This window comes from Cyprinodon variegatus, unplaced genomic scaffold (genome assembly GCF_000732505.1).
Source record: "Cyprinodon variegatus isolate N-32 unplaced genomic scaffold, C_variegatus-1.0 Scaffold169, whole genome shotgun sequence".
Classification (NCBI taxonomy): Eukaryota; Metazoa; Chordata; class Actinopteri; order Cyprinodontiformes; family Cyprinodontidae; genus Cyprinodon; species Cyprinodon variegatus.
In genome coordinates this window covers 1,535,228-1,545,117 of record NW_015150622.1, presented here as the reverse complement: position 1 = coordinate 1,545,117, position 9,890 = coordinate 1,535,228, and the positions used below count along the sequence as shown (strand labels likewise).

General features: G+C 37.4%; 2 protein-coding genes across 4 annotated transcripts in view; both read left to right on the top strand.

The window, feature by feature from the left end:
* The window catches only part of LOC107086986 (serine/threonine-protein kinase BUR1-like), a 13,089-nt gene extending 11,270 nt beyond the window's left edge, over positions 1 to 1,819 (top strand). For 2 of the 3 annotated variants that reach the window (XM_015378305.1, XM_015378303.1), the window contains 3 exons: positions 943 to 1,011; positions 1,091 to 1,237; positions 1,369 to 1,819. In XM_015378305.1, coding sequence (XP_015233791.1) covers positions 943 to 1,011; positions 1,091 to 1,225 — 204 coding nt within the window. In that variant the 3' untranslated portion in view covers positions 1,226 to 1,237; positions 1,369 to 1,819. The remainder of the gene's footprint in view (positions 1 to 942; positions 1,012 to 1,090; positions 1,238 to 1,368) is intronic. The other variant, XM_015378304.1, reaches the window with a different exon arrangement.
* A 1,832-nt stretch (positions 1,820 to 3,651) lies between these two features.
* LOC107086982 (SH3 domain-containing kinase-binding protein 1-like) lies at positions 3,652 to 9,686 on the top strand. The gene is made up of 6 exons (XM_015378300.1): positions 3,652 to 3,764; positions 7,263 to 7,370; positions 7,446 to 7,654; positions 7,841 to 7,904; positions 7,985 to 8,044; positions 9,280 to 9,686. The coding sequence occupies exons 1-5, from the start codon at positions 3,744 to 3,746 to the stop codon at positions 8,021 to 8,023; spliced, it is 441 nt and encodes a 146-aa protein (XP_015233786.1). The 5' UTR covers positions 3,652 to 3,743; the 3' UTR covers positions 8,024 to 8,044; positions 9,280 to 9,686.
* The last annotated feature ends 204 nt before the right edge of the window (positions 9,687 to 9,890 follow it).

Below are 9,890 nucleotides of genomic sequence, written 5' to 3'. Positions count from 1 at the left end.
CCTTTTCATTTGCCTTAATATCATATGTCATCAGAGCGATGTGTCTGTCTCGCTGTCAGCTTCCAGCGTCTCTGATTGGTTGATGCGGCGCTTCCAGCAGCAAAACTTCAATTTTTCCAGCTCGAGCAGCAGCGGCGCGCCAGGTGCTTAAACGCTCCCGACACGCTGCGCCTGCTGCTCAAAACGCGCTGCGGGACCTTTTGCTGCGTCTATACGCGCGTCAACCATTGACTTTGCATGTACACTCGCTGCTTCTGCTGCGCCTGCTGCATCCGGTTCACACCGATGTCAAGCGGTTGAATAACAGCAAGCACAGCATTCATTTGTTTCACCAAGTTTTTCCACATCAGCTGTGAGATGGGCACGCATGGAGTCACAGATTAACAGCGATGGTGATGATTGGAAAAAACCACCTGGTCTCCTTACATTCACCTCCCTCAGCCACTCTTTCATCATCTCCTCAATGAGGTGGTCTCAAAAGTCGCAGTTACAACACACATAGGGCGCACCGCACATTTTGAGGGGAAAAAAAGACGTTTATGTGCGCCTTATAGTCGTGAAAATACGGTACCTAGAAATGTTTACACATTTTACATGGCAGTTTTGAAATTTATCAGCTTAACTGAATATGTATTTATATCTTAAATATATTTCTTCTTAGTAAAATACAAAACTACAACAAAAATCTGACTAAATCAAGAAAAAAATGTGATTGGCTGTAAGGAGAGTGGAGACGGAGAACAATAAAGCCTGCTGACAACCAGGTTAGGTCTGGGGAGAATGTTACTGCAGTCACTGAAATAGAGGTTGAGGGAACTCTGAAAAGGAAAACTCAGTTTCCCTGATTTCAGGTTTAGAAAACTTAGTTTTCAGTAAACCTGCTTTGTGAAACAGACTCCAGAACGTATGACTTTGTGTTCACCTTCTGTCAATACGTTACAGCGGCCAAGGTTTCCTGGTTCGAGGAGCACAGGCCCAGACCTGTCAGAAAATGTCAGAAGACCTCTGATGGTATGTGGCTCTACTGTTAGCACATCTTTGGCAGTAGATAAATCTCTTAAAAAATACTAAAAATGTCTTGTTTTCAAAGGAGACCATAGTTCCTCGCCCGTTTCCATATCAGCGACCAGTGTTCAGAAAAAGCTACAGCATCGTGTCTAAATACCGAAACATGAGGGTGATGCGCCAGCGAGCTCCGTACAACAGAGGACCCATCCAACGCTAGTGATAAACTCTGGTAAGCTATACTAATGTTATACTTTAATACTTTTACCTGCCTCGTTATTGGTGTTAAACTATTTAGAGTAGGGAAGATATACATGTTCCTAATTTTACTCAGATGAGCTGTTTTGTTCTTTGTTTTCACAGAGGTGTAAAATTGTGAATGTAAAAGCTGGGAAACACTAAAACCTGCCAAGATGGATTTCCCAAACCTGAGCAGCTTGTATGTTGTCAAGGTGTTCCCCCTACGATGTGGTCCTTGGTGTTTCAGTTGCTTTATTTAACCTTTAGTGTATCTATTTTTAGAAAGTTTCTAATTGTAAGAGCATCTTATTTTTGGACACTGGTTTGGGAGAAGTTGCTTTAAAAGTTGTCAGTGCTGGTTTTACTTAAGATATGCTAGTGTTTTCTTTTGTTTACAAGAAGCAATCAGACATTTTCTTTAATACGTGTCTTTATAGGCTTGTACCGTACTGTCAGCGGGCTACTTATGATTAAAAAAATCTGAAATATAACTCAAATCTTTTTTTTTTTTTTTTTTTTTAAGACTTAACATTTGTTTTATATGAACTGTAGAGATCACTATTGCTTTGTTTAAAAAAAAAAAAGATTGATGTGGGTGCTGTTCACTCCTTGTTTGAAAAGCATGTTTTGTGTTTAAAAATAAATGCTTTTATATAAACCTTATCTTGAAGTATTCAGTGCAGTCTTTAATGTTGTCTGCCCTTTACTACACACAAAATTGCTTAGACTTATTCACACTGAACCGAAGCATTGTTGCTATGAGGAGTTAACTGTAATTGACATTGAATTATACAAAATAATATATTCTTGATTTGTGTATGATTTTTAATCCAACTTTATTTCAGTAAGCATTACTCAGTGAGTTTTTTTTTTTTTTTAACTCTATGCACAGGTGGGATATGTCCATTAGGGGTGTGCAAAATAATCGTGATGATGATGCATCGTGATTCTAATTTTCGTGATCTACTGCATCGATTCTTGATGCCAAGAATCGATTATTAATTTAAAAAAATGAATAAATAAAATTGCATGAATGGTTGGTGAACATCAGCCAAAAACAAGTGTAATACAACTTCCAGTCCAGTAGATGTCGCTGCAAATGTGTTGACGCACGCTGCCTTGTGTCACAGGCATTTCCGGCCGTGGGATACTGTGCCGAGTCATTCAAAAACAAAACATGGAGGATAAAATATTGCAATGCATCGCAATAATTCAACTATCGTGATGCATCGTGATAGAATCGCATCGTGGCCTGTGAATCGTGATTCGAATCGTGACTTCTTTGGCAATACCCACCCCTAATGTCCATTAGGTATTCAGACAAAATGAGCAACAGCTGGAGGATTCTTGGACTGGGGAATAAAGGCCAACACAAAATGTCACATTTTCACACAAGTGATGCAGCTGCTGCCATTGCTTGCAGAGATGTCCACCAGAGCAGTAGCAGCACGGCTCAATGTCAATTATCTGGCAATAGGCAGTTTAACAAGATCGCCACATCAGACTCGTCAATCTGCGGGGTCAGCTAAGATCAGTAACACACAACTGTGGTCTGGATCTGACTGTTGTCTGGCGTAGGAACCGACACGCATGGGAAACGTGTCTATTGGCCCATGGCACGCTGGAGAAGTGATGTCCGGATGAATCCAGGTTCCAGTTGTGCAGATTGAGGACGGTTGTCTGGGGACCCCTGGGTCACCGATGTAAATATGCACAGGGTTGTCCATGGAGGTGGTGGACGAAGTACTCAACAGTAGTACTTGAATAAAATTAACACTCAAAATCAAATCTTACTCAGTTAAATGTTACTTGGTAAAACATCTACTTAAAAGTATTGAAGTAATCACTTTTGACAATAGTTAACTTTTAAATTCATGTACTTCTTGAATATTCAAAAATACAGATCTAATTTTTTTAATGGTACATTTCTGTATAATTTTAAAGAATCTTTTTAAGAAAACCACCTGATGTATTTATGCATAGAACCACACTGCTACAAATTCTACACCACCTGTAAAAAAAAAAAAAAAAAAAAAAAAAAAAAAAACAGCATAGAAATTGCACAAAAAATTTAGGACAGCTATATTTCTTAATTAAAAAGGGTACTGTCTTGGTTCTACTCATCTCACTAGGGTATTGAATCCGTTGCCACAAAGTAATCAATAAATATACTTTGTTACTTTCACAAGCTCTCAAACTTTTTCCACTTTCTAAACATCCTTGGGAAAAGAGAATTTCATATTGGTCCATTCTAGTATCACAAGAAATATCTTCCTAAATGTTTTAGGAAGTAAAATCATTCTGAGGGCCTTAAATAAATCATCAAATTCCATCTGAATCAGCTGCTCAGGCTGTGACAGCCATTACTCCTAAAACACCACCCCATAATATTTGTTGTCCTGCTCTAAACTTAGCTGTGAGAGCACCACTCCTCATTACAACATGCAGCCCATTACAAAAGATGGGATCGAGTTACCTCAGATGCTGCTGTTTATCAGATGTGGCAGCGTAAAAACAAGGTGAGTGCTCAAGGCTCTTTACTTCTCACAGATTGTTTCGTTAGAAATTTAATGCTGCATCTTAACCAGCGTGTGCTGCTCATCTGTTCAACCTTTGGATCTGATTAACAGCTGCTTTAACATGTGGCCTTCAGCTTCTGCTAATGTGAGGAACTAAAGTTCCCAAATAGTTATTTATTCTTTTGGTGACAGGAAACAATGTCTGTTTCTGTGAGTGATTGAACCTGCACCAATTTCTGAATCTTACTTTTTAATCTTGTTTATAGATTTAGCCCAGGCAGGTTTTTCTCTGCTTGTGTTCAGCTCTGATAAGATGGGCAGCTATAACTCAGCCCTCATTCTGGGTAAGCTCTGTAACTATAGAATGTGAAACTTTAAAAATCCTCTCTCTTTAAGGATAGCTTTATTATTTGTTTTCTGTTTCTCTTAAAGACACAGACGAGTTTGAATCAATTGTATGGGAGAGCCTGAGTGAGCAGAGAGCTCCTGCAGCAGAGGAGGCCTTACAGTCAGAGCTTCAGTCTCTGGGAAGTATAAAATGAAGCCAAGTCTTTGCATTGCACTGAAGCACCTCTCCCATAACTTGGAGCCCTTTTAGAAAAGTGTGCGTGGTGTTATCTGTGTTCCCGCTGTCCTTGGGATAAATTTAACTTTCCTGAGCTGGCCCTTACACACACAGACATGTGCTGCAGCTGAAGATATCTACACTGACTCCTTGTAATAAAGGTTGATAGTTCTCAGTAGCTGATGAGCTCTTTTATAAGGGTGATTATTTCATTAGGATTAAAATCACAGTTCTTCATTTTAAAGTTATTAAATAATATATTTGGAAAAAAACAAATATATATTTTTTATTGCAGCAGAATCTTAGTAAAACTGCATGAAATATAAACTTTAGGTGTAATTATTCTGTAAGGGAAATGTCAGACATTAGGAAGTGTTTGCAGAGATTCTCCACACTTGCACCTCTACAGGTAATGGAACCTTTTTTGCAAGTAATATATTGAAAAACAAAAAAAAAGCGGGCTGCCTTGCAGCAACAGGGTTGTGGGTTCCCAGCTTCCTGTTAGGTTAACTGGCTTCTCAAAATTCTTAGGTGTGTGTGTATGTGCATGGTTGTTTGTCCTGTTTGTCTCTGTGTTACCCTGCGATGTACTGGCGACCTGTCCAGGGTGTACCCCGCCTCTCACCTGTATTAAGCTGGAGATATGCACCTGCACCCCTTGCGACCCCACTTGGGATTAAGCTTGTCAGAAGATTGATGGATGGATCGAAGAAATTAAAGGAGACGGAGAGAAGGATCCCTGGCCTTCCCGTTTCGTTGATCTTTCAAGATAAACTGTATAAACAGTCAAAAAAACTTGTAGATTTTTCTGCTCTGATTAGATAACCAGTTGCAGCTCTTATTCAAGTGGCGTTTAGCAAAGTACAGGTGATCTTGTTTTATGATGAGGATTGCTCCAAAACGGTTGAAATTTTCTGACTATTTTACGACACAAATTGGCCTATATTTGTGTCAGAGTTTTCATCTGAAAAGCTGTTGTCAGTATATTTATCAGCATACTGTATTGGTGTACTACAAAATATGTTATATGGGTCTAAACCACTCTTGTACTAACCTTTTGCATCTTAGAGCAAAGTAACCAAGCAACACATTAAACAGGGGTAAAAAGCTGCTGGATGTTTCTGGTTTTACTTATAGTGAAATTAAGATCAACATTCTCTATGTTGGAACTAACAAGGTTAAACTAAAACTAAAAGGTTATGCATTTGTTAAATAATATATTTCTTAAAAAATGCAAAAAACCATCTGCATTCAGGCATTCCAGCTATCCTTTGTGTTGTGGCATCACTGAGTGGGTTTTGTCGAGCATCGCCTCCTGACACAATTTTGAAGTGTCTGAGTGTGTGTTCCTGTTTTGGCACCGGAGGGAGAACTCATATAACAAAATAAATAAATAAAAAAAATAAACATGGCAAGACTGCATTATTGGTATATTGAGATAGCCACAAAACCAAGGCTCCAGACTCCTAATCTAACAAATAGTAGCTTAATATGGCTGGAGCTTAAAACTAACGGTAATTTCTGAATAATCGTAAAGTGAATTGGAAAGGCGAAAACTGAACTGGTCCAAAGGATGAATAAATTATAGTCTCTTATGTCAGCATATCATCATAAGACAGTTATTTAGAATTAAACTGAAAAACACTGATTTAAATAATTACACATTTCTCACAATCGGGGGCATTTGTCTTTAATTTGAGCAGGATTATAAGATGATCAATCAAAGAAAGGGGTGTTTCTTCCCTTAAAATAAGATACCGTATTTGGATATGATGCACTTAAAATAAAACCATCATGTTCTTATTTCTTATTTTAAACATAAATCATTCTATTGCATTGGCAATTTTTTACATACCTACTCAAATTAGAGAAAATACACTTAATTCAAGAAAAAAAAAAAATACTTGCTCAACTTACAGTTGTGTCTGTTTCCAGTACAGGAGCCATATTTCAGTCAGAGTTAAGTGTTTTTTGTAGCATTGGCCTACGTGTCACACTGAAAAAAATTTTATGGGGTGAACCCGGGGATTATTTTCTTTCTCTTTTTTTGAGCGATTGAAGTGAAAGCAGATTCACAAGAGTAGAACAAGGTATTATCCTTCACACTCAACTCCCACATAATTAGACCCTTAATCCGACAATGCTCCCTTGGTGCCCCACAATGGCAGCCCACTGTTCCCCAAGGGGATGGTTTAAATGCAGATGTAAATTTCTCCAATATAACATCAATAAAGTTTAGTTATTATATTATGAATATATGTTTCCTCTATTAACTTTGTTTTCACAATTTCAGATGTAGATTTTTTTTAGATAGTGCTTAGAATTAATGAAATTATGAAAATAATCTTTTAAATTATATTATGCTGTCTTTGCAATTTACAATAGTAGCTATTCAAAATTTCCCTACTTTCCTTGATGCGCCCTTGGCTGGTCCTGTGAGATTCCTTTTTTAAACATCAATCTTTTTACTAAAATATTCTTTCTGTCATGATTTGTGGACATTAAGATCTAAAGAGAAGCACCTTCTCCTGGTCAAACCCTGTAATCTGTAATTCATTGAAAGCATTGAGTCAGAGTAAAAAAATATGCACACCCCGGAGAAGGCAGTGGCTCGAAGTTATCTGCCATTTGATTGGGAAGGGCCATTTTGAATGGCTACTACTGTAGAAAAATGGCTAAGATGTATTGGGCCCTGTGTTTCTGCCTAAGGTTCATATGTGTTTTCATTACATTTATGCTATGATACCTGTTGGGGGAGCCAATAACCTTTACACTAATGACTGAGTTAAAACTTATATTTCATTGAGTATAGTTCCCGCACATCAAAGGTAGGTTTGTAGATTGTACTGTTGTTATAAAACTTTACCCCAGCTTCTGCAAATTAACATAACATTGTGTGTAGAAAAAAAACTCAAACTAGTTTTTAACTACAGGTAACATTAATCATTGAGAAGAAAAGAGAAATCTGCAGTGAAGAGATGAATTCTTCAACACATCAAGAAAGCATTCAGGGAGCAAACGAAAATTGTTCTGTCCTTCAGGTAAGACCTACTGGGAACGTCAATGCCTCATAGATTATTGTTGAGCTGGAAATGTGTTCGTTTTCTGTCCTTTAGGCTTCAGACAACAACGATTCAAAGGAGTCTTTCTCCACCCTGCTGCCGAAAGCTCTCTCTGCTGTACTACATCCGACTGGATCTCCAGCATCCAACTCAGACCACCAGCAGAGAGGCCAAGAGAAAAACATTAAAGCAAATGTAGAGCAGCTGCAGATGGAAATGAAAGACCTGAGGGAGCAGTTTGAACTAATGAAGAGTCAGCACAAGTAGGAACAAACACCTTCTACACTCATCTACATATTCTAACCTTACTAATTGATTTGCACCCAGATTTTACCTTAATTGTTAGCAGTAAAATAAAATGACACAACCAATTTCATCAAGTGCTCAGAACCTGCTAAAAATCCTCTGACCTGAGCAATATCCATTTTAACCTTTTTATGCTTTAATAGCAAAGAAATTAAACTGCTGATGAATGAGCTTGATGAAGAGAAGAGGATTCGCCTAACTTTGCAGGTAGAGGTTCATGTTGCTGCTGGAATAAGGTTAAAGGTCATGACCTGTGACATTTGTTACTGCGTCCTTCTTTGTTTCAGATGGAAATCCAGCGGATGAAGAAGCACATGTCAAAATGAAGAGGAACGACTGCATAGAGGGCAAGAGTTTCCAATTTTATATATGTTTGGTCATCTTGTTTGATGGAACTGAAGATGACAATAATCAATTTATGCTGTTTTAATGGAACAATTAGGATACTGTTGTTAAACGTATCCTTCAGGTTGATTTATTCGGTTCCAAGTTGTATTAAATTAGTGTTAAAATGAGAGGCCATGGCATTGGGTAACTACTTAAGTGTTTGATCCAATCCCAAGAATCTGCTTAATCACTCAGGGCATCTTTAGTTGATTAGCATAAAAGTCCAAGATTACTGCAGACGGGGCTAATGTTTGACCCACAAAGACTGATCAATCAAGCCCTGATGTCTCTGCAAATAGCCTTTTTAACTTTTACTGGAGTAATTTCTTGGATGAGAACTTTTTACTCTCCTTTGCATAAAAATGTATGTTCTAAAGGCACTAGTCACAAAACCTTATAGCCTTTAAAGCAAATAGGCAAACAGCATTTTTCTGATAAATTTGTCACAGTGATTGACTAAAATGGCGCTGAAATATATTGCAAAGAAATAATTAAAAATGTAAATTACAATGGAGAGTAAACGTCAAGATTTTAGCAAACTGGAGGCAGGGTTTGATTTGAATAAAGACCTATGCGTGTTGCAATAAACAAGTCTTTTAAAACATGTATTAAAATTATGCAGGTCTTAGCTTTCTTAAGGTATAGTGGAGGATTTTCGTGAATTTTTGAAAAGACCCTCCCTCACCGTTAAAAAAAAAATGCACATGCACAACCCTGTACTTGCTCCAGATAGGGAACAACTATTAAACAAGTGTGAGAGCTGTTTAAAATTGCTGTTTCCATCGCTCATATAAGCTTACTTTCCAAAAAATTTATTTTTTCAGTAGTAGAGTTTTCCACTATGTCAGACTCACCACCGGTAAGTGAAAATCGGGACGAGCACGTAGGACGTCCTTACGTAAACGTATCACCAGAATGATTGACAATTAGGAACTACCACTTATTTTGATGATCCACCTGGAAAAAGAAAATCCTCCACTATATCTTTAAGATAGGTAACCCTGTGCTTTAATTGAATAGGGATTCTGTCTGCCAGAAACTGTTGGGAAAAAATATGTTACTGTCAAGAAAATGCATCAGAGAGATGATGCATGTTTTTGACAGTAACATATTTTTTCTTATGCACTTTCAAGCTTTTGATGTAATGAACCTGCAATTGCATATCTTAACATAACATATGAATGTGTCTCCACAGAGTGAGGTTTATCAGAGAGGGTACCTCCATCATTAGACGGTAGAACCTCCTCCCTGTCCTGAACCCCCAACTGCAAAAACACACTTCAGATTCAGCCTCAGTTATTAAAGCTGAAACACATTGGCAAACAGATACTGGCTGAAGAACAGGATGCTCCTCCCAAGCCGACGACCAGGATGAGGAAGAGTTTCCAGGATGTAGTAATTGTGTACGTTTTCTTGTTACAACAAAACACGTTACACGCATTTATTAACTTTGTGGAGTTTTTTTTTTTTTTTTTTTTACAAAATATCATGATTGGAAAATTCCAGATCAAGAAAGTATATACATGTTTTGTTTTAATTTATATGAGCACTTATCTAAGTTTTTATGCTATCGTTAAAAAATATTATTGTATGACATATGCAGTGGCTTGTTATTTTCCGTTTGCAGCAATTACAAAAAAAATATCTATCTATCTATCTATCTATCATCTATCTATCTATCTATCTATCTATCTATCTATCTATCTATCTATCTATCATCTATCTATCTATCTATCTATCTATCTATCTATCTATCTATCTATCTATCTATCTATCTATCTATCTATCTATCTATCTATCTATCTA